This window comes from Malus domestica, chromosome 15 (genome assembly GCF_042453785.1).
Source record: "Malus domestica chromosome 15, GDT2T_hap1".
NCBI classification, from domain to species: Eukaryota; Viridiplantae; Streptophyta; class Magnoliopsida; order Rosales; family Rosaceae; genus Malus; species Malus domestica.
Window position 1 is genome coordinate 7,922,099 of NC_091675.1, and position 24,281 is coordinate 7,946,379.

Below are 24,281 nucleotides of genomic sequence, written 5' to 3' on the forward strand. Positions count from 1 at the left end.
TCCAGAGATATATGGCATCAAAGACTTAGTCATCATTCTTTGAAGATACTAAATAAGCTGGCTACTAAGTCTTGTATTTCTATTTCTAGTGGTTCAAATAAGTCTTTCTATAATGGTTGTGCTTTAAGCAAACGTTCCAAATTGTCACTAGCTTCTGTACCTTGTCATACAAGTAAGCCTTTAGAGCTGCTTCACACAGATATTTGGGGGCCAGCATCTGTCACTTCTGTGAATCATTTCAGATACTATGTCATCTTTGTAGATGATTTTACAAAATATTGTTGGTTCTATACTTTGCAATATAAATCAGATGTGTTTCTTACTTTTGTTAAATTTAAAAATCTTGTTGAGGACTTGTTGTATACCAAAATTGTTGCTCTTATATCAGATTTTAGTGGGACATATCTCAGCACTCAATTCTCCAATTTCCTTGTTGAGAATGGTATCAGTCATCAATTAAGTTGTCATCACTCTTCAATAGAATGGTTGTGCATAGTGCAAGCACAAACACATAGTTGAGATTGCCAGAACATTTTTAACAGTTTCCAAGGTTCCTCACACTTATTGGGATTATGCTTTTCCACTGTTGTGTTTCTTATTAACAGATTGTCTCCATGGGAACGTCTATTCCACATATCACCTACATATGCTACCTTGAAGGTTTTTGGGTTTAGTTGTTTTCCATGGCTACAACCTTACTTTAAGTCTAAGTAGGATCCCAAAAGCAATCTATGTGTGTTCCTCAGTTACAGTCTCAATCATAAAGGCTACAAATGTCTGGATCTCACTACAAATAAGTTATACATCTTAAGAAATATGGTCTTTGATGAAGGCAGTTTTCCCTTTCATAACCTTGCAATTTCACAGTGTTCTCATTCCTCAGAAGCATCTTCATCTCCAAATACCATTCATACTCAACTCACATTCACTCAACCATAGATCAATCTTCTCACTCTACCTCCACAATCCTCGCCACCTCATATTATGCCAAGTAGCTCTTCTCAAACAACCTCTATATCATCTTCAGTACCTCAATCTCACTCAATCCCTACCAATACTCATCCTATGCAAATCAAGTCCAAATCTGGTAGTTACAAACCAAAATCCTTTTCTGCAACAAAACATCATCTCCCTTCTCATCTTTCTCATGAATTTGTTCCCACTACCTATCTCTATGCTTCAAAATATCCACATTAGGTTAAGGCAATGCAAGAGGAGTTTCATGCCTTGCAACAGACTGGTACTTGGTCCTTAGTACCCAAAACTGCTCATCAAAACATTATGGAATGCAAATGAGTTTTCAGGAAAAGAAAACCTGATGGTACCATAAATAGGTACAAAGCTCGCTTAGTTGCCAAAGGTTTTCATCAACAAGCAGGACTGGATTATACTGAGACCTTTAGTCCAATGGCTAAACCAGTGACCATTCGATTACTACTCACTATTGCTGCTCAGTTTGATTGGAGTCTAAGTCAACTAGATGTAAGCAATGCATTTTTTAATGCGACCTTGTCTGAATATGTGTTTATGCTACAACCACCTGGCTTTGAAGATGCCATTCATCCTACTCATGTTTGCCAGTTACATAAATCCTTATTTTCTAGGAATTGAAGTTAAAGTGATCTTCCAAAGGTATCTTCATTTCACAAACCAAGTATATCTTGGACCTGTTAAAGAAGGCTAACATGGCTGGAGCAAAACCATCTGCTACCTCTCTCAGTACATAAAAGCTGGATCATTCCTCTTCATTGCTTGACAATCCTACAGAATATCGATCTTTGGTTGGTGCATTACAATACCTTAGTTGGACTCGGCCAGATTTATCTTTTGCAATCAACCTTGTTTGTCAATTCATGCACAATCCAAGGCAATCTCATTTTCAAGCTGTCAAAAGAATCCTTCGATATCTCAAGGGTTCTATTGATATTGGTCTTTAGCTTACAAAATCTACTTCTGCTCCATCTCTCAAAGCCTTCTCTGATGTTGACACTTGATCGAAGATCAACTGGTGGATATTGCATCTTTATGGGTTCCTCTATCATTAGTTGGAGTGCTAAGAAGCAACCAATAGTAGCTTGTTCTTCAACAGAGGCCGAGTATCGATCTCTAGCCAATATTGCAGTTGAAATTACATGGATATGTCAGTTACTTGTTGATATTGGTTTCCTCTTCCTTCCTTAACTCTGGTGTGACAATCAATCAGCCATCTCTCTTGCCAGAATCTTTTGTTTCATGCTAGAACAAAGCATGTTGAGATCGATTATCACTACATTTGAGAAAAAGTGTTATCAAAGGCTATTTCAGTTCATTTTGTATGCACTCAAGATCAGATTGCAAATATCTGCACTAAGTCACTTTCCAAGGACCGGTTTCAGCTCTTACGATCCAAATTGTCCCTTCGAACTCCTCAGTTTAGTGTGAGGGGGGATGTTAAGGATAGTATTGTTAAAGATTCCATTGGTGATTAAACTTAGAGTTTGTTAGTTTGTTGTAATTGTTGTATTAGACGGGCAAATTAGTTGAGATTGTTACAATAGGTGGCAAGTTAGTTAAAAGGTTAGAGTTATGTGAGAGTATGGAAGGTTGTGTGTGTGTGTGTGTGTGTGTGTGTATAACAATATTGTAATATTATTACTCAATCAATGAACTTCATTTTCTCTAACACTAGATTCCATGTAGCGGGTCTGATATAAAGCAAAGAAATCTCTTAGGGTGTTCAAAATGCGTGCCCGTACTTCAGGTGTCATTCATCATAGAAGGGAACAGAGTAAAAATTATGTTTCTTCCTTCACTGGATAACTGAGAAGAGCAATTATGTGTTTGCATAGTTTTAACCGGCTGAAAATAACCGGTTTAGGCTAACCTAGTAAACTTGTAACGAATCGAGTTGTTAGCAAGTTCTTTGATGAGAATTTATTAATGAATTAGGTTGTTAGCGGACCACACTTTATGGATTTATTAAAATAAGAGTAATGGTATGAAGATTAAATTTGTAAACTAAATGACCTATAAATTGATGATTGGATTATTACATAAGCGTTGATGTGTTCATTTTTATTGATGACACAATACTTGGTTTGCAAATTTTATATATAACTTTAATTTCTTTAATATTACCTTTTAAATAACATTATTGCTAATCATTTTAATACTTAATCCCTCCCCACTCTTAAATAATATTATTTGTTAATATAAATAAATAAACTTTCTCAAAAATAAATAAATAAATAAAAGGTATAACAAATAAACGTCATGACCCGTCGACCGACTGTATAAGATAATCTGTCGCTTTCGGACATCGCAAAGGGTAAGACAATCAGAGGAAAAAGTCTAGATTTTTAATTTGGTCAAAGACTGTCTTGTCTTAAATAAAAAGGTGCACTCTTATAACTTTACTTCACTTAAAAAGATTGTCTTGGTCGTATTACGATTTTGTGATATTCCTTTTCATTTGATAGTGAAATATTTTAGGTTCAAATCTTATAGATGATAAATTCGAAACCAAATTAAGCTGCTCATGTGGTTTAACCGAACTCCTTCCCATAGTGTAAAATATCAATGTACTAAAAAAAAAAAAAATTATATTGTCTTGGTCAAAAACGTCATGACCTGTCTTGCCTTAATTTAAGGAAGTTTTAACGAAACATTCCTAGTACTGTTCACTTTTAACGAAAAACCACATTTTTACTTTTTTCTGGTACTATTTACTACACTTTTATTTGTCATTTTTCATTAAAACTAAAGTATTTTTGGACCTTTCATTAGTTTTGTTTAATTTAAACTAGCTATGGACAAAATCGTCCTTGTCAGTCAAAAGAGAGTGGATAAATAATTTTACACATCAAATTTTCTTGTTCTTTTTTAAACTTCACCAGCATGCCATCCAAGCATATCTTTAATTATAAAATTGAAAAAGAAAAAAAAATCCTTTCCCCATTCCCATGTTTTCTCTCCTCATTTAAAAAAAAAAATATTTAAAAATGTCGACAAAGCTTACGGGTGTTTCGTATACGTGTAGAAAAGAATAAAAGTTGATAAATAAAAAATTGACTTCAAAGTTCAAACCCTGGACTTATCTCTCGTGAAAAGACAAAGTTTTAATTGTTTCAAATAAACTATGAACATCCTCCCAAAAAAACAAATAAATAAATAAACTATGAACACAGCTAGATTCTGTTTCTATCACCTCATTAATCTCGTGTTTTCAGTATATCATTCCAGATGCTATTTTCTGAAAACAAACAACAAAAATTCATTCTAAAGTTCTTAATCGTTGGTATACATTGCTATTGGCTTATATATTTTCTGCGTACAAAGGACCTCAGGTGAAAATTTTGCCCCGATCTGCGGCGGAGGAGGCACCAAAACTAGTTCACAACGCTATGAATTTCAATCTGCATAGATGTCGAAAGTTGTAGGACAGATCAACCACTGAACTCGTATTACGAATGGAACAATATTAGCTTCCGCATATTATGTAATGAACAAGATCGCGGGGCAACTAGAGCCCAACCCAGTATGAACGTCCATTGCTGTTGTGAATTGGTGAATTGGAGGGCGATGCCACGCACCATTCGTACCAAACCTGCATCACCATCCAATAGGAACTCATTCATAGGTTTATTTTTCATCAGAAACCGTAAGCACATAAAAAGATGCAAAAGCACACTATTCTTGTGCTCAAGTATTATTATGCCTTTGGATAATGGCCTCAATTCCTTGTAAACAAGAAAGAATATTACCTTGGTAAGACGACATCACCACCAAAAATGTACTTCAAGAGAAGCGCCAGGACTAAGCGTAATTGGTATCCCTAGTGGGAAAAAAATTGGGAACGTAAGAGAAGCGCCTGAATATATTTCATTGTGTCCTCAAATGTCTCATAGGTTTGAGCTTCTAGATTATCCATGAGAGGCTGCATTAGAATAGCAGAGTTGGCCTAACTTGTAGCTTATTACAAGAGGAAGGAAAATCACATGTAAAAATGAAAATGTAGGAAAAGGGATTAAGGTATGTACTAAGCAAAAGATAATAATACAATCACTCGGGAAATAACCGTACCTGTAAGGGTGACTGCAAGTAATCCCTGTAACCAATCTGCCATAAGAGACTTAAAGGGTTAGAAAAAGACCACTATTAGAAAATTAAGCAACAATTGAACCAATATGGCTGCTCTAACAGATTCCCCTAATACACAGCATATTAATTACATCAGTACTCAATATGGCTGCTCTAACAGATTCCCCAAACCAGCGTCCAAGAGAGTTTACAAAAGGTCGTGAACTTCTGAGGAAAAAAGAAAGTTGTTCAGATTAAAATAAAATGAAAATTACTCCAGGCACAATCAAAACACATAAACACAAATTACACAAGTTAAAAGAAAATGGACATTGTTACACTTACAAAACATCAAGAGCAACTGATAACTGACTATGATGTTCACATATCAGATGAAATGAATTCCAAATCTCCCAAGAATCATCCTGCAAAAAATAATGTTAAGAAAAATGAGTTTTATCACTATGATGTTCACATAGCAGATGAAATGAATTCCAAATCTCCCAAGAATCATCCTGCAAAAAATAATGTTAAGAAAAATGAGTTTTATCATCTGGTATGTCAAATTGTCAATCATCATGCCGTTATTTTACACACATAAAGAAGGCCAAGTTTATGCAGAAGGTTTAAATCCCATATAAGTTTGACTACCCAACTGAATGCACAATAAAAAAGAGGCAACTCTCCACACCTGACCTCCCTATTTGGTATACAACATCTAACAACAAAGCCTTTACACGGACTACAACAGAAGACAAAGTACTACACATCCCAACTCGTAATGCTTTAGTAGATTTAGCACAAGAGTTATCATTTTGTAGGGTCAACGAGAGCCATATGCAACAGAGGTTGAAAATCTATGTAAAGTGTAGTATATATTGGCCAAGAGTCATGACTCAAGTTGAAAAACCAGTCGCTGGAAACTACGACTTCCACCAAAAGAAGGAAAATAATTATCAAAATGGTAAACCTGTTTTGAAAACTTAAATGAGAAGGTACCTCATTCACCCATGGAAGCCGCAACCACAACTACAATAGAACATAACAAGAACAGAAAACCCAATGAGCTCCAAAAGTAGATTAAACAAACAGGTCGAAATATGTACACTGATTTGGATTCACAATGGTACCTGTGTACTGCTTATGCCCTGTAAAAGCTGATTTGCACATCGAGCATAATTAGCACAGGATTTCCCCTTTGGAGCTGGAAGAAGGCATGCCTGCACCAAGCAATAGATGACAATTAAAAGCCAGCAAGACAGTAAAACTCAATAACCATTTTCCAGAATCAATTATTAGCAAAGCACGCAGAAAATTATTCAGCTTAGCATGCGGCCTGAGATAGCAAATCAAATATTTCACAACACTGCAGTTCCAATAAATAAGGATTCGACGTAACTGTGGAGGGCCGGCTGTCGACTACCTGACGCCCTCCCCCTCCTCCTTTATCCGGGCTTGGGACCGGCAATGTAAGATAAACTTACATAGGCGGAGTTACTGCAGTTCCAATAAATAAACAAACAAATTTCAATGCTATCAACCTGCAGGGACAAATGAGAAGCCCATCCTATCTCTTGCTTCAAAGTAGTTTCTGAATCGCACCGGAGGATCTCATCTTCTGAATCCAAGTCAATCCATGAGCTAACCTTTCCTGAATAAATTCAAAAAACCACTACGAGCAGTCATAGGAGACAAGGAAATATGTGGTTGAAAAGTAAACAAGCTTATCCCATCAAATCCATTATTATCCAGCCAAGTTCTTAGTAAACATAAAACATAAGTTGAGTAAAGTCCATTAAATTACCAAGAGAAGACAATGTAACACAACAAAAGTCTACAGAAGTACATACCAACAACATGACCGCTCCATTGGGAAGGACTCAAAACCAAGTCTGACCCAGCAAATGGAAGAACACCAGAAACACCACTGTCTTTTTGCATTAAGCTTGGTCGATAAGCAGGATCCATCTACATCATGAAGTTGAAAAATAATCACTACCCTTTGTCCAAGTTGTGTATCAGTGATCAAAGAAAGCGAATGGGGAAAAAAATGATCATACACAGACAAACACTTAGCAGTACGAACGAATTGCTGAACAGAAGTCAGAAAATTAACACCACATGAATATGTAATGCATTTGACATACATGACACTCGATACCAAACAAGCAATAAGATGAAAACCTTTGTAGTTAAGCAAAGTCCCCATAGCCACTAAGGATAAGATATACGAAGGTGTCACAAATTTAACAACATAGTTAATAGCCTAAAGGTGAAACCAGAGTTTACAGTTCACCATTAAGGACCACCAACAAAGCCTTCTTTTGGTGAGCTCACTGACCATTCACACAAAATAGAAGCCCATAGTCCCTGTCCAAAAATGCATGCTCACTTCTCTCTTGAAACTTGCCATCGTCTTCTGGACCATTCTTTCGACTACTTTTCAGTCCATCTTCGATATCATCAGTATTCTTGTCAGCTGATTCGGGCGCAGCAAGCCCGAGAACAGCTCTTAATGTTTCCGTTTGTTTCTCCTTCCTAGCGGCAATTTGGTGGGTCTGCGTATCTGAAACCCTATTTAAGTAACAAAATTTACAGTTAACGCTAATCAACTTTTAATCACATTCTTGCTTTGCAAAACCTCATTCGAATCCATACGACATTACTTAGAAATACAAGAGAATGTCATTCAAAATGCAAGATTTTTCTGCAACTTCCAAACTTCCAACAACAAAAAGAGCGAGCAAACTTGCTTCTTATCGGAAACAACAACAGCGCCGGGTCCACCACGCTCCTCTTAAGCCGCGGCAGCTTCGAGAGTCTTCCGAGCCTCGTCAAGCTTCTCGGCGATCTCAGCGTCGGTAAAACCCTGATCGATGAGCTTATCTTCGAGCACGACGAGCTTGAGCTCAATATGGCGCTTGCGATCATGCTCGAGGATGTCTCTGTTGGGCTTCTTGGTGACGGCGCCGGTGCCGAAGCCGCGGGAAGAGTCGGCGACCTTCCCGGTCCTCGATTTGATGGAGAACTTGTTGGTCTGGATGTAGCCATTCGTCCCCGAACCCCTCGGAATCTGTAACCCTATTCCGTTGTACATCTCGCCCCTTCGGAACCCTAGATTCGAAACTTAACGGATGTAAATCGAGCAGAAGCAGAAGCAAAAGAGGAAGAAGGTGTTTGGTGAACGAAGAATTGCGAGGGATTGATATTTGGGGAAACAAACGGAAAGTTGATTACCGCCCTCCCTCTCTCTCTCTCTCTGCTTGCCGCCACGGGGGGGGGGGGGGTGGGGTACAAACGGAAACTTGATTATCGCCCTCCGGCCCTCTGAAATCCTTCGAAAATCCTATGCCCAATAACCCTCGGCCGACCCTGTGAAATCCTACTCATTTTCGACACGTGTCCACCACTTAACAATGCTAACTTCCAAAATTGGAAGAAAAAAAAAACGAAAAAACCTTTTGATGAGTTAAAAAAATCATTGCTGCAATTGAGTTGAAGAACCATTGTTACAATTTACTCAGCATATAGTTGACTATTGGATTGATTTTAACAACGCAGCACAGATTAACAAAATATGAACTCTGCTATGGACCAAGATTATCTGCTCTCCCATTTTCCATCCACTTCCAACCCCTCGTACTTTTCCAGGTCACGTGACTCACATCAGCAAATTTAACGAATTGACTATTGATTGTATGATATTTAAATAAAATAATAAATAATATATAAAATTGAAATGTTTTAAAAATAATGTATAAAGTTGTAAAGCACAAGATAACTTACACTATTATTATTAAAAATTATAAAAGAGTAGGTAAATAAATAAAATTTGCCTTGAAACTCTTTGACTCATCTTTCTTGAAAAGACAATTCTTAATCATTTCAAATTAACTATAAACACTTTACCAAACAAAGAAAAAATAAATAAATAAACTATAAACACTGCTTAGATCCTCTTTATATCTCCTAATCAAGTGATTTCGGCATATCATGTCAGATGCTATCTTCTGAAAACAAACAACAAAAATTTCAATCTTAACAGTTATCAGTTGGTATGCATTGCTATTGGCTTACATGTATTCTACGTACAAAGGAACTCGAGTGAAATTTTTGCCCCCTTCTGCGGCGGGGGCACCAAAACTAGTTCACACCGCTAAACCCTGAACCCTGAATTTCAATGGGCGTAGATGTCGAGAGTAGTTGTAGGACAGATCAACCACTGAACCCGTATTACGTATGGAACAATATCAGCTTCCACCTAGATTGTAATGAACAAAATCGCCGGGCTACTAGAGCCCAACCCAGTATGAACGTCCGTTGCTGTTGTGAATTGGCGAAGTGGAGGGCGATGCCACGCACCATTCGTACCAAACCTGCATCACCATCACCATTCCATAGAAACTCATTCAGAGGCTTATTTTTCATCGAAAACTGTAAACATACAAAAGAGATGCAGAGGCACAGTATTCGTTTGCTCAAATGTTATGCCTTTGGATAATGCCCTCAATTCCTTGTAAACAAGAAAGAATATTACCTTGGTAGGACAACAACACCGCCAAAAATGTACGTCAAGAGAAGCGCCAGGACTAAGCGTAATTGGTATCCTTAGTGGGAAAAATATTGGGAACCTGGGGGTAACAATGAACAGCACGTAAGCCATACAACTACCACATAAGTTTTAGCCATCATGTGTTTACCACTTAAAGAACAAGTAACCATCAAAAGATAACAGAACTTGGGGAAAATTGAATATTTCAACAAGAACTAAGATGAAAAAGGATAAGACGGAGTACATACCAGCTAAACATGTTTGGTGTTGATGTTGATGGTTCAATGCCAAGATGAACTTCTTTGTATAGTGTTGCATCAAAATAGCCAGCAAATCCTGAAGGTTTAGAAAAGAGAGATTTTATTGACTCGAAAAATAGGCCCAATGAGTCAATCAAGTTAACAATAGGCAACATACTGACAAATTTTTTCATTCAAGAATATTAATCACCTAAAGAAAAATTATGCCGCCACATACCATGAATCATGGCTGAGCCAGTATCACTTGTTATTCCAAACTGCAACTTCGTGTGCTGGTTATTGCTTTTGTCAGTTGAGCGATTTGGATGATCAAACGTGAACACCTAACAAAAAAATCCAGTGTTCGTGACTAAATGATTGCTGAATAATGACTCCCTATACAATCAAATTCATAAAATTAATTATCAAATCAGTCCAGTGAGAAAGCTCACAGGTTGAGGAGGAGCAAGTCTTGCAATGTTGTGCAATTTAACAACATAAGCAGTTTCGAAGTGTGCAATATCTTTGTGCGACTTAACCTGAAAGATAACCACAAAACTTTACAAAGGAATCCTCAAACAGATAGAAATGAACATCTTTGGGCACAAAGACACAGGCATACATCATTGTAAAGCTTTGAAGCAGTCACTGGTTGGATAAAACTCGTGTACCTGAAAACAGGCGCATAGGCTTTTTAGAGAGGACGCTAATGGAGAAAACTCCAAAAATAGCTTTCAAAAGGAAGTATTGATGTTGAACATTTAGACACCATGAAATCTGGACAATATCACGACAAGATATCGCAATGTCGATAATGACTTTTGGACAGATCATAACTGGGAAGCACCTTTGATATAAAAAAAATACAAAATAAAGAAAAGTATACATACGATGAAGGTATCGAGATTCCATCATCCTTCAATAGTCTCTGGGCTCCATCAAGGCACTCAGGAGACAGCTCGTTATCACCAAAAGAACCCAACAATTCACTAACCTATTATGCAATCAAAGGCAATTTTAATAAGGAAACCAAAAAACAAAACATGACTATTCATAAGATTACTTGCATACCAAAATGTCAGCTTTCTCTGGAGCATCCCAGTGACGCATATCACATGAAATTATGGAAACAATGTTTTCCCACCCCTCCAGTTTAACCAAGCTCTGCTCCAACAAATATAGACAAGTCAAAATAAAAAATGTGGACCATGAAAAAACAAGGAAAGTCTACTTCAAACAAATACCCACAATAACACTTTTTTTGTGTTAATGTGCATGATGAGTTGCACATCCTAGAAACATAATTTTACAACTTAGCAGAGAAAGAAACAAGATAAAGAGAGAATTTGCAACTCACATGAAGTGTAACAACTGCATTTGGATTTTTTTCAACAGCGTAGACTTTAAGCTTGCGCCCAGTTTCTTCAGCTGCCTACATGAGGAATTGGATCCACATCAATATGACCTGCTCCATGTAACATCGAGTCTGAAGATAAACAACATAATCCAAAAACAAGTATGCAGAAGGAAGAGAAGGCACCTGCAATGATGCCCTTACAAGAGGTCCACGTCCTGCTCCTACAACCATCAATACCTTAACACAAATGCAAATATCACATACGCAATGTCAGGATATTTTGTCATCAAACTTAATAAAACACCATTCATGAGAAAATTGGGAAAGCAAAGTGACAAGTGAGCAGCTTACGGTAGTTACTGAAGATGCCTTATCATCTGGAACCCTGTCCTGTAAAGCTCTACAAATTGCTCTTTGGTACTAACAAAGATAAAAACAAACTATTACAATTGTGATCAATATAAAGTAATAAGCATTACTATGTCTTCCTTTTCAGAAGCCTTGGTCCCTACAAGAAGAAAAAGAAAAAGGAAAAATAAACACAGTCCAATGTTTTGTTGATGTATTTAAATATGATTATGATTTAACTTAATTATATTGTTGACATGCAAATTGCAGATTAGAAAATAACAATGTAAAAATATCTGAAATGACCATTTATGCAGTTATTTGCAAATGCAGGCATACCTGAATATATTTCATTGTGTCCTTCTCAAATGTCTCATAGGTTTGAGCTTCTAGATTATCCATGAGAGGCTGCATTAGAATAGCAGAGTTAGCCTAACTTGTATTTGATTACAAGAGGATGGAAAATCACATTTAAAAATGAAAATGTAGGAAAAGAGCGATTAAGGTATGTACTAAGCAAAAGATAATAATACAATCACTTGGGAAATAACAGTACCTGTAAGGGTGACTGCAAGTAATCCCTGTAACCAATCTGCCATAAGAGACTTAAAGGGTTAAAAAAAATTAAGAGCAGGGTAAAAAATTTCCAAAATCCAAAAACACACCCACAGAGAAAGAAAGAGAGAGGGAAAGGCACCTCCAGCCGTTCTTGCTCCGGAAGGGGATCCATCCTCTGGTAGAGATAGCCAACATAATCCAAATACAGCCTCAACGGATGTTTCTGGACACCTGGATGTCAAGAATAATATAAGCCAATATGCTATTAAGAAACTCAACTTATATGGTTGGGGTAATCGCTTTATGAAAATGCATTGTGTTAAACTGAAAGTGTTTTCTTTGTCTAGGTATCTTTTCGCTTGCTTCTTGATTTTGTTCTGTCAGCAAAATTAATAAATAAATGTTTTCCCTTTACATTGTTTCCTTCATATTTGTATTTGATCTATATGAATCCTGAGGTTCAGAATCGAACAAAAATCATTTAGGAAATAAAAGTAGCACTTTAAAAGACAACTTGAAGCACTTGAAAAATAACTAAGTTACATATATTGGCTTAGATTTTCTGCCTCCAATAGTTCAATTACCATACAAGTTTCTATTATTCAAGACAATGCACTTGTATACAGAAGGTAGGTCTTACCATCAACATTATTATCATTATCATTGGCAGCTATATGTGAATTTATCTTGGGAAGACTATGCACTGGTTCTCCTGATAGAACTATCTGCAATTAAATTTTCCATGATGACAAAGATTAGAAAATATTGCAAGAAGGTGACCATAAGATCTAAAACAAATTAATGATGTCTATGAAGAATTTTTGCAACTACAAAATCATACTTAGATTGGAACTTGCTTGAGATTGTAAGTAACTTCTGAACAATAACCATAGAAACAATTTGGAAAGAAGGTAAACCATAAAAATAAATGTTTAACTATGGGTTGCTTATGCTGCAATGCACAGAAATGGAAAACAAACTCCAACGGAGCATAGAAATACCGTTGATAACTTCTTCGTAAATACCTGCATAGAATGATTGAAAAGCCCATGAACAAGATTCTGGTGGCGCTTTGACAGACATGGATAGCCTCGGGCATTTGTTAGAAAGCACTAGCAATGAACAAGACCACTATTAGAAAATTAAACAACAATTGAACCAACAAGTAATCACCTTAAGGTTTCCTTAATAGACCAATTAGCATATAATTACATCAGTACTGAATATGGCTGCTCTAACAGATTCCCCAAACCAGCGTCCAAGAGAGTTTACAGAAGGTAGTGAACTTCTGAGGAAAAAAGAAAGTTGTTCAGATTAAAATAAAATGAAAATTACTTCAGGCACAATCAAAACACATAACACAAATTACACAAGTTAAAAGAAAATGGACATTGTTACACTTACAAAACATCAAGAGCAACTGATAACTGACTATGATGTTCACATAGCAGACGAAATGAATTCCAAATCTCCCAAGAATCATCCTGCAAAAAATGAGCTTTATCATCTGGTATGTCAAATTGTCAATCATCATGCCATTATTTTACACACATAAAGAAGGCCAAGTTTATGCAGAAGGTTTAAGCCCCATATAAGTTTGACTACCCAACTGAATACAACAACAACAAAGCCTTTCCCACTAAGTGGGGTCGGCTATATGAATCCTAGAACGCCATTGCGCTCGGTCCTGTGTCACATATTCCGTTAGATCCAAATACTCTTAAGTCTTTTCTTAGAGTTTCTTCCAAAGTCTTCCTACGTCTTCCTCTACCCCTTCGGCCCTGAACCTTTGTCCTGTAATCGCATCTTCTAACCAGAGCGTCAATAGGCCTTCGTTTCACGTGTCCAAACCACCGTAACCGATTTTCTCTCATCTTTCCTTCAATTTCGGCTACTCCTACTTTACCTCGGATATCCTCATTCCTAATCTTATCCTTTCTCAGTGCCCACACATCTAATGAAGCATTCTCATCTCCGCTACTACCCAACTGAATGCACAATAAAAAAGAGGCCACTCTCCACACCCGACCTCCCTCTTTGGTATACGACATCTAACAACAAAGCCTTTACACGGACTACAAAAGAAGACCAAGTACTACACATCCCAACTCATCATGCTTAGCAGATTTAGCACAAGAGTTATCATTTTGTTGGGTCAACGAGATCCACATGCAACAGAGGTTGAAAATTTATGTAAAGTTCAGTATATATTGGCCAAGAGTCATGATATAAGTTGAAAAACCAGTCGCTGGAACCTACAAGTTCCACCAAAAGAAGGAAACTAATTATCAAAATGGTAAACCTATTTTGAAAACTTAATCAGAAGGGACATCACTCACCAAGGAATCAGTGTTCACATCCATGGTTTCACTGTCTGACCTAACCAATGGAAGCCGCAACCACAACTACAATAGAACATAACAAGAATGGAAAACCCAATGAGCTCCAAAAGTAGATTACACAAACAGGTCGAAATATGTAAACTGATTTGGATTAACAATGGTACCTGCGTACTGCTTAGGCCCTGTAAAAGCTGATTTACACATCGAGCATAATTAGCACAGGATTTCCCCTTTGGAGCTGGAAGAAGGCATGCCTGCACCAAGCAATAGATGACAATTAAAAGCCAGCAAGACAGTAAAACTCAATAACCATTTTCCAGAATCAATTATTAGCGAAGCACACAGAAAATTATTCAGCTTAGCATGTGGCCTGAGATAGCAATTCAAATATTTCACAACACTGCAGTTCCAATAAATAAATAAACAAATTTCAATGCTATCAACCTGCAGGGACAAATGAGAAGCCCATGCTATCTCTTGCTTCAAAGTAGTTTCTGAATCGCACCGGAGGATCTCATCTTCTGAATCTAAGTCAATCCATGAGCTAACCTTTCCTGAATAAATTCAAAAAACCACTATGAGCAGTCATAGGAGACAAGGAAAAATGTGGTTGAAAACTAAACAAGCTTATCCCATCAAATCCATTATTATCCAGCCAAGTTCTTAGTAAACATAAAACATAAGTTGAGTAAAGTCCATTAAATTACCAAGAGAAGACAATGTAACACAACAAAAGTCTAGAGAAGTACATACCGACGACATGACTGCTCCATTGGGAAGGACTCAAAACCAAGTCTGACCCGGAAAATGGAAGAACACCAGAAACACCACTGTCTTTTTGCATTAAGCTTGGTCGGTAAGCAGGATCCATCTACATCATGAAGTTGAAAAAGAATCACTACCCTTTGTGCAAGTTGTGCATCAGTGATCAAAGAAAGCAAAGGGGGGAAAATGATCATACACAGACAAACACTTAGCAGTACAAACAATTTGCTGAACAGAAGTCAGAAAATTAACACCACATGAATATGTAATGCATTTGACATACATGACAGTCGATACCAAACAAGCTATAAGATAAAAACCTTTGTAGCTCAAAGGAAAGTCCTCATAGCCACCAAGGATAAGAAATACAAAGGTGTCACAAATTTAACAAAGTATTAATAACCTAAAGGTGAAACCAGAGGTTACAGTTCACCATTAAGGACTACCAACAGAGCCTTACTTTCGGTGAGCTTACTGAACATTCACACAAAACAGAAGCCATCTCTGGCTATATGTGACTGGCTAATTAGCCACCAATTGCAAAGAAATTTCCCAAACGCCGACAAAACAAGTCTGCCAGACAACATAGAAACATTAACTAAGAAATTCATACCCACAAATGATTGACAAGGAAATAATCAATATTTACGATCATTTCAAATGGAAACTGATATTGATGTAGTTAGTGGCTGTGGAGTGAAGCTCTATTGTCGAGCAGCTGCATAAGCAACATCCACCAACATGGCATTGCTGTCGGTGAGCTTACTGACCATTCACATCATAAAAAACAGCTGAAAAGCCAATTATGTGACTGGCTAATTGGCCACCATACAAGAATTACAAAAAACAAGTTTCAATTGACTATTTCTATCACTCCTCGACAAAAACAACTATACAAGTCATATCAACAAACAATTGGAGTGAATCATCAACATTTCTAATATTGTTAAGTCGAATTTGATACTAATGTAGTTAGTGGCCGTAGAGTGAAGCTGCATAGTCGAGCAGCTGCACGAGCAACAGCCACCAACGCGGCATTGCTATTGGTGAGCTTACTGACCATTCACATCAAAAGAGAAGCTGCGAAGCCGATTATGTGACTGGCTAATTGGCCACCATTTCCATACGAGCATCACAAAACACAAATTCCAATCAACTTTTCCATTCATTCCTCAACATAAACAGAAGAATCAAATGAAATACGAAATTTGAAAAATAATTAGGAAAAAGAAAGGAGAAATGTACGGACCAAAGGAGCGAGGACGAAGTCGAAGGAGCCATGGGAGAGATTGAAAGCGAGGACGTGGGGCATGTCATCGTTGAACTCGGTCTCCACGCCGCAGAACCGAGACTCGCTCTTGTCGCCGGCTCTTTGCCCGAGTGGCATTTTGCTCCACGCAGAGCAGGAGGAGGAGAGTGTGGAAGTAGAGTAGGGTTTTGGTGGGGTTTTTGATTGATTTGATGTCAACGGAAATGAGCTGCGTCTAAATAGGGTTTGCGGAGCTTTAGGACTAGGGTTTTTGGGTAGACGGGTTTGACCGGATTAGTTTAACGGATAAGATTGAATTTTAATTTGTGGCATGAAAAGCCCAGTGGTAATCTGGGTTGTTACGGCCCAGCCCTAAGAACCGAAGCATAATTCTGTATTCGATTTCTCATTGCAGGCATCATAATCAAAACCGTTGGGCTTTTTTCAGCTGGTCTAGGGCCCTCTCTTGCAGCTCTTATGTGAATACTCTTCAAGATCCTTTGTTTTCGATTATCTAATAAATCACTTAATGGAAATAGATTATCTTTCCATTACATGAATTATTAAACAATCGAAATCGTTTGGATTACTAACGAACAAAATTTTAGATGATTCATCTTGAAAATCTTAATAGTTAACAAAATATTCGGTTTGTTTGATACATATGAATTAGTACTAAACGATCACTAATTTGATCGATTTTTTGCACAAATAAGCTTTAACTTGTGATATAAGAAATAACATAACCTTTCATTTTTTTTTAAATAGAGATTAGTTGTGAAACTCACCCTACATCAAACTTCAATGATCCGAATTGTCTATTTTGTAAGTCTCGATTCATAAATTATCCTTGCAAAAATTCAATTTAATCCTAAACTATTTCTTATTTAATTATCACAATGAAATTTCATTATTTCTTATAGAACAAAGTGTTCGTCAATTTCTTTAAACTCAGTTAGATGTCTCAAATATTTTCAAATTGACTAATATTTTAAGGATGATTTAAGAAGTGCAACTTGAAAAATAGATAGTTCGAATTATTAAAGTTCGATGTGGTGTAAACCCCACAACTAATTCCCTTTTAATAAAAAAATGATATCCCTTTCTTTAAAGGTTTGCTAAGAATTAAATAGCAACTACTAACTAGTGGAAAGAAAATTTGAGGAAGAGTTGGAGAGGTCAATTTAAAAAGGGAATTTTAACGAAAAGCACCCTGTACTATTCACTTTAACAAAAAATCACATTTTTACAGTAAAAAGTCAATCCTGGTACTATTCACTTTACCCTTTATTTTGTCATTATCATTAAAACTCAAAGTCAAGCCCTTTTCATTAGTTTTCCTATTTAAAAAGTTAATCCTGCTTCATTTTACCAAATCCATAACCACAAATAGATAGTACCGAACAATCTCCAACCGTATCTACATGCATTTTCACTACATAAAGTTGCTCGACAAGCAAGCTTACGAACATAGATATGAAATAGAAGAGTAGTACGTATGAAACAGACATCCTGGCGGCTTCTCGCGACGCTAGCACACTTCAAGCACTTCCTAGCTTATATATATATATATATCGAGATTCATACATGAAACAATGCATAGCATACATATCGTTAGCATTCTTTTAAGCCGTCAGAAAGACTAAGCATATTTTCTTCATCATGACAATCGATGAGACTCAACCTGTTCAAAAATCCTTAATCATAGATGCTCATAAGTTCAAAATTTGGCTTAACCAATGTGAATGGCAAAGCAAATGCATGCACCAGCACACTATGCATCCATGTATATATTGAAATAGATTCGTGTTTGTGCTTCTTTATACTTGGAAGCCCCTTGATATTATATAATATCCTTCAAAATATAATTGATGCACGACACTCAATTTTACAAGCAAAATGACACAATATAACAAATATTCGAAATTGAGAACAAAGGTTTAGCAGAAAAGGATTCAAAATAAAACCTTATGAAAGCCCTAATTCATCATGCTTTAACTCATCACACTATAATCATGCATATAAGAGAACAAATTAATCATGCATAAAACAATGAATTGAGTTACCTAAATGCATCACCGGACCCATATTCGTTGACCAGACCGAGATTTCTCGACCACAAATCAACAAAACAAATTATCCATCAATCCTCGAGACCCATCCATGTGGATTGTCATCACCGCAGATTCCAGTGGACCCGTATCATCGCAGATTATCGAAATACATCGCCATTGTTACAGACCCGCCGAACCAAAATCATCGCCAAAGTGATGGCCCAAATCCCGTCGACACAAATTCCCAGAAAAAAGATAAACTGTAAACGTTAATATCTCTTGGACAAACAAAAAACTTATTAATGTCTTCAAACCAAGATTTCATCTTTCTTTTATCTTACTTATATTTGGTATGTACAAGGCATATTTTATGAACATCTTTATAATCAAATTCATTAATCCAAACCGATTAGACCCACGAAAACAATAGCTTATGTACTCGCATTCCATAATTACCCAATGAATCCTTGATTACTTCTTATAAAAATTCATCATCATGGAATCAAACACACATAAGAAAAATTAGTAGCTGCTGAAGCTTAATAGTTCAATTTTACCAAATTGAATTCAACATTTAGCCATCATTCGTTTGGCAGGCAATCACAAATATTACAAACCCATATTGCGGCAAACATGATATGCATATAACTCAAAACCTACATATTATCTCACAAAATAAGCTTGACCACTGCTAATTTACCATCACGTCTTTTGTTGTTTTTTTTTTTTTTTTTTTTTTTTTTTTTTAACTTTCAATTTGAATTCAAGAGCAACAATCTTAGGCTCTGATACCACATGTAAGATTAAACTTATCAAAAATATAAGTTAAGAGATTAAGCTCATGAACCACAAATTTATTCAAGTATTAAAATCATAATTCGATAAACACAATGACAAACTAACTCATAAACGCAGTAGAAGAAGAAGCCAAAGCAGACTTCTAAACAGTGCACCTTCTCCTCTCTTGCAAAACCAAAAGTACTCAAACTAACAATATGTCTTAGTTCAATATTGAGCGTGTATTTTGTGAGAGCAGTGACCACTGTTTATAATATATTAATCCTAATAATTCTCCTATTAGAAACACCATAGATACCAACTATGAATCCAAATCATATCTGAATTACAATCCTACAAGAATTAGGATAGTTTTAAGCTTTCTAGCCAGACTTTTCTATATCAATTGAAACACTACAACCGGCTATAATATTCAGTTTCATACTCATATTCTAACAGTTGGCAGTCTCCAATTGTTTACAATTTGAATGCAAAGTCCATTCGTTGGATTTGTGTCTATTAATGTAAATTTCATTTTGATTTCAACCATTCAAATTAATTATCTTTCTCATCAATGGATATGACTATCCGATATATCACGACGTCATTAATTTAGGGATTACCATACCACAAAGTGAGTTTCCCCCAACTCATAATAAGTCATAGTAAAATCAATTTGACTTTGTGTTGACAACAAAACTGACGTTGCCTTAAGTTGAACTCATTTTAGATGAGTGAAGATAAAATGAGAAACTATATCTTCACACATTTCTACTTCTTAAAGCATGAAAAGTGATTTTATTGATAGCGTTAAAAGCAACCACAATGTTAGCGAATTGTGGGGATGACTTACCTATGGCTTACCTATCTTTGAGAATAATATATACTTAAAGAAGAAATAAAAAATAATTTGTATCTTTTGAAGTGAGTGAGTTTAAGGTATTGAAGGGTTTCTAACATTTTGAAAAATACTTCAAATGTGGGGGTATTTACCCAAGCATAGGCAAATTACTTAGTAATTAAGTCCTAATATATGTTTGGATGACTTAACAAAAGAAATCAACTACTCTCAAATCAAACTCATTTACATGCATGGATGAGTTTTGAGATGGCCATATAGTATGAGTACATGATGAGATCCATAGTCATTGTAGTACGCACATGATGAGATCACAAAGTCATCTTAGGAATTTCGAATTAATTTCACAAATGGGTAGACCGAAAAATTAAGATCTTTATTACAAAGCATAAACAAGCCAAGAAAAGCAGAAAAAAAAATGGTAACCCTAGCTACTGCAGATGGTTACACTTGGAACCCTCATCACAAAGCCTGGTGCATTTATCACTAAGATTGGACTGGAGCTTACAAATGCCTTGTCCTGCAAAGAATCTTCCTACAAGCCACAACCATGATGGCGGAAACGCCCAAAAAAAAAGCCAAACAAACAAACAATAAAAACATATGTTTGAGCTTTCTCCAACCATCAACATGAGTTCCAGCGGGTGACGAATCATCAACATGAGTTCCAGCGGGTGACGAATCATCAACATGAGTTCCAGCGGGTGACGAATCATCAACATGAGTTCCAGCGGGTGAAGAATCATCAACATGAATTCCAGCGAGTGCCGAAGCGTGAGAAGGTTGCCCGGGTGCCGAAGCGGGAGAAGGTTGCCCCTGGGTGGCGGAGGGGGAGAAGGTTGAACTTGTGGTCGGTTTCTGTAACTGTAAGCGGACTAGCTCAGCATTCAATTCATCGTAACTATTCCAGCAGTCATCTCGATGGGAGATTGTATTAATATATTCACGTCCAATCAAATACAATGCAACCAAATTAGGGCAGGCAGGTAATAAAGAAAGGGAGATGAGCAGCCAACTGTCACTGCATGTGAAGACCTTGGCACTATTAACAATTGCCCCCAAAATGACTCCCTGAAAGACCAGGTAGAAGTTTCCAAGTTGGAAGGCGCTTGATTGAAGATGATTGAGACGAGTATCATGTTCCCGAATTACAGTTTGAAAATCTTCCATTTGCTTCCTGAGCTGTTCAATTGAATCACCTTGTCCATTTGTTTGGTTGTTAGACATGATATATATATGCACTATATATTTAGCCCGTCTCGCTACGATGTAAGTGTTTGTGCGTAATCCTATGACCGTAGCTGAAGGCTAAACTCTGTTTGTGGGAGAGAGAGAGCTGCAGACAATGCGTAAGTGAGGGTCATTATCTCATCTGAAAGCTAATATATATAGAGGCACATATACGTAAGATTCTAACCTTGACCAAGTTATAAGCTCACTTGCTATTTACCTCAGAAAACTTAAGTAGTTAATAATTACATTTTTTTTAAAGAACGAACAAATGACTATCTCTAACTCGAAATTTTTTATTGTGACGGGAACATAATAGTACATCACGTGTTTTTATGTAAGTGGTGAGAAATTTTATTTTTTAAGTTATTAACTTTTTTAACATGCATATCTCATTATTTATATAATGACACGTGATGTATCACCTCGTGTGCCGATCATACTGAAAAATATCTCCAAAGACTTAAGCCCTAATATAGAATTGTACATGAAACTTTGGTCCAGCTAGTCTTTGTAGAAACTCTTCGGTGAGGGTGTCGCGAGGTCCAGCGTGTCGGGTTACTTAATAAATCAAAACGCAAGGGGGGCTATGTGTGTGTGTATGAGAATGTGGAGGCAAAGACTCACACGGGCCAAATGGAATCGATTTGGGATTAATATAGTTGTCCAATCGGACAATAAACACATGTTGCCGGCAAATTTGTCTTGGGCACAGCTACTAGTTGTTGGAATTTGATCCCCTCCAGAGCAAATGGTGGGGATCCTCATGACCAACAAACACGGGTCGTTGGATTTTGATCAAACGGTTATAAACAGAGGGTCCTTCTAAAAGTTATAATAATTGTATCCGTTAGATCAAAATTCAACGGCCCATGTTTGTTGGTCATGAGGATCCCCACCATTTGCTCAGGAGGGGATCCAATTCCCTAGTTGTTTACTAAAATTTGTTTGTAACTAACTTTTATATTTAGGTAATGCTAGAGAGACTAAATGATGCGTCACTAATAGAAATACGCACGTTTACATATACTTAAGTAATGAACCAATCATCAACTTCCATGTCTTTTAGTTTTTAAAATTTTGTCTACAAATTTAATCTTCCTAGCATTACTCTTTATATTTTTATCATGGCATTTTGTTAGTTTTTGAGACATTTTATTCTAGCTTTTTATTCTCTCGTACACTTGTATATTAAAAATGGTAAACTTACTAAGCGGGTCCGGAAAATGTGGATAACCGTAGCTTGTCACTCATTGTCCTTTTTTTTGAGAAGAAAAAAAACTAATATGATACAATATAATTGAATTTATACACAAGCATATGACAAAATTAAGAAAAATACAAAATAAATTATATATACGAAAAGTTTGAGAATATAAAATAAAATAAAAATAAAAAGACCAATTAAATATATGAATTCCAAGATATGTTGAAAAAATTCCCAGATTACTCCTATTTCGAAAGTTTTGAAATCCAATTCGAGCTGAAACTTTTGGAATGAAAGTGTTTATACCTAATTTTGCATTATCAGTCCGTTTAAATGAGGCCATAGGATGACTCCCAAAATAAAGAAATTTTTTTTCTACATTACTATTGAATTATCATAGTAATTATATGGAAAGTATTTTGGAACTTGCAGAATTGTGGTGTGCGTTGGATTCTATTAAAGTTAATTATCAATTACTCAGTTTAACTTGAGATAATGACTGCAAGGTTTGAAATTTGAATGGGTGAGGACTACGTCCTACGACAGTGTGTGTAACGTAAGTTGTGTTGGAAGACTAACTCCATGCAATTAATTGGTACATCCTAGAGTCCAATTAACTAAAGACGCTGTCATGCATGTTAACGGCGGCATGCATGGGATAATTAGCACAAGGATGAAAGATAGGGCTAAAACTAGCAAGCGGTGGTGATGTAATAATGATTATCACACTGCATAAGTTAATGCGTGGTGGTTTTCATAGAAGAGGAGATCAGCTTCCAGGAGGCATGGTGCTATAGAAATTGCTTTTACAGTTTATCATCCAAGGTATATATGTCCTGATGTCCTTATGAATACGAGAGGTTTTGCAAGGACCTTCAACTAACGCACAAATAAATGTTCTATTCCAAACCCTCTTACACCCGTGAGAAAAAAAAAACTATTTGCTCCAGTAATATGTCAACACAAATTTAGTTTAGTTAAACATCATCGGAGTCATAGAATCAATTCGGTTTAGGAGTCTCTTTAGTTTGGTTAAACAATATTTTCTCCTTTTTCGACTGGTTGTCTATCTGAAGTCTTAGCAGGCAAAAAGTTTTTGATTTTTTGTTTGAAAGAGGGCACTTCATTAGCTTTTCCAGTGAAGTGAGGTATTCTATGATCAATTATTAACAAGTGCATTTTTTGGTTCAGCATGCATGCAGATGGCCGAATTATCTTTACCATAAAGATGCTTATTTCTTTTGAGTATCTTTGTACCTATAGCTTGATTCATGTCCAGCATAAATTATTCTCACCAATACAGTGGAGGCCACCGAACCTGGTGCAGAAGATTAAACTTCACAGTGAAAGGCATAACTTTGTCTTCAGGTTTTACAACGCTAGGCCGAGAGTATTTATTTTTTGGTCGAAGTTGCTCGTTGTAAAGCTTGCGGTTCATCACAACACCACTATATCCATCTTATTTGCCCGACTCAGTTCGGTGGTTAGTGGCACTCCGAATCAATAATCATTTACAGAAAAACATAGTTAGATTAATAATTAGGCCTACGTGCCTGACAGACTTCGTAATTTTTAAAGTCAACAGAAAGAAACATTGTTTCCGATTCCCCTAATCATCTTACGACTTAAAACCCATGAGCCAACGGTGGTAGTGAGTCCAAATATCCAAATATTTAATTCCATTGA

The 24,281-nt window shown here is 36.5% G+C and overlaps 3 protein-coding genes across 6 annotated transcripts; all 3 read right to left on the reverse strand.

Annotated features, from left to right (window-relative positions):
• Positions 1–4,171: 4,171 nt before the first annotated feature.
• On the reverse strand, positions 4,172–7,952 carry LOC114821296 (protein arginine N-methyltransferase 1.5-like). 4 transcript variants are annotated; one of them, XM_070814030.1, is made up of 10 exons: positions 7,812–7,952; positions 6,909–7,026; positions 6,600–6,709; positions 6,189–6,278; positions 6,058–6,087; positions 5,404–5,483; positions 5,211–5,286; positions 5,062–5,097; positions 4,743–4,813; positions 4,172–4,585 (listed from the first exon to the last, which is right to left on the reverse strand). In XM_070814030.1, exons 2-10 carry the CDS (start codon positions 7,024–7,026, stop codon positions 4,474–4,476), a joined length of 723 nt encoding a protein of 240 aa, XP_070670131.1. In that variant the 5' UTR covers positions 7,812–7,952; the 3' UTR covers positions 4,172–4,473. The 4 variants fall into 4 exon arrangements, with proteins under 4 accessions (XP_070670131.1, XP_070670128.1, XP_070670129.1 ...); XM_070814027.1 differs by lacking the exon at positions 7,812–7,952 and adding an exon at positions 7,355–7,543; XM_070814028.1 differs by lacking the exon at positions 7,812–7,952 and adding an exon at positions 7,400–7,540.
• LOC103456128 (uncharacterized) lies at positions 7,856–8,155 on the reverse strand. Its single transcript, XM_029093330.2, has one exon. It carries the CDS (start codon positions 8,153–8,155, stop codon positions 7,856–7,858), a length of 300 nt encoding a protein of 99 aa, XP_028949163.2.
• An 835-nt stretch (positions 8,156–8,990) lies between these two features.
• Positions 8,991–16,707, reverse strand: LOC103400227 (protein arginine N-methyltransferase 1.5-like). Its single transcript, XM_029094855.2, has 23 exons — positions 16,469–16,707; positions 15,208–15,325; positions 14,899–15,008; positions 14,619–14,708; positions 14,452–14,517; positions 13,517–13,596; positions 13,325–13,400; positions 13,138–13,224; positions 12,753–12,837; positions 12,252–12,343; positions 12,111–12,146; positions 11,894–11,962; positions 11,558–11,626; positions 11,390–11,443; positions 11,207–11,281; positions 10,921–11,013; positions 10,740–10,843; positions 10,472–10,520; positions 10,302–10,388; positions 10,088–10,193; positions 9,859–9,946; positions 9,596–9,689; positions 8,991–9,434 (listed from the first exon to the last, which is right to left on the reverse strand). The coding sequence occupies exons 1-23, from the start codon at positions 16,604–16,606 to the stop codon at positions 9,351–9,353; spliced, it is 1,950 nt and encodes a 649-aa protein (XP_028950688.1). The 5' UTR covers positions 16,607–16,707; the 3' UTR covers positions 8,991–9,350.
• Positions 16,708–24,281: the final 7,574 nt, after the last annotated feature.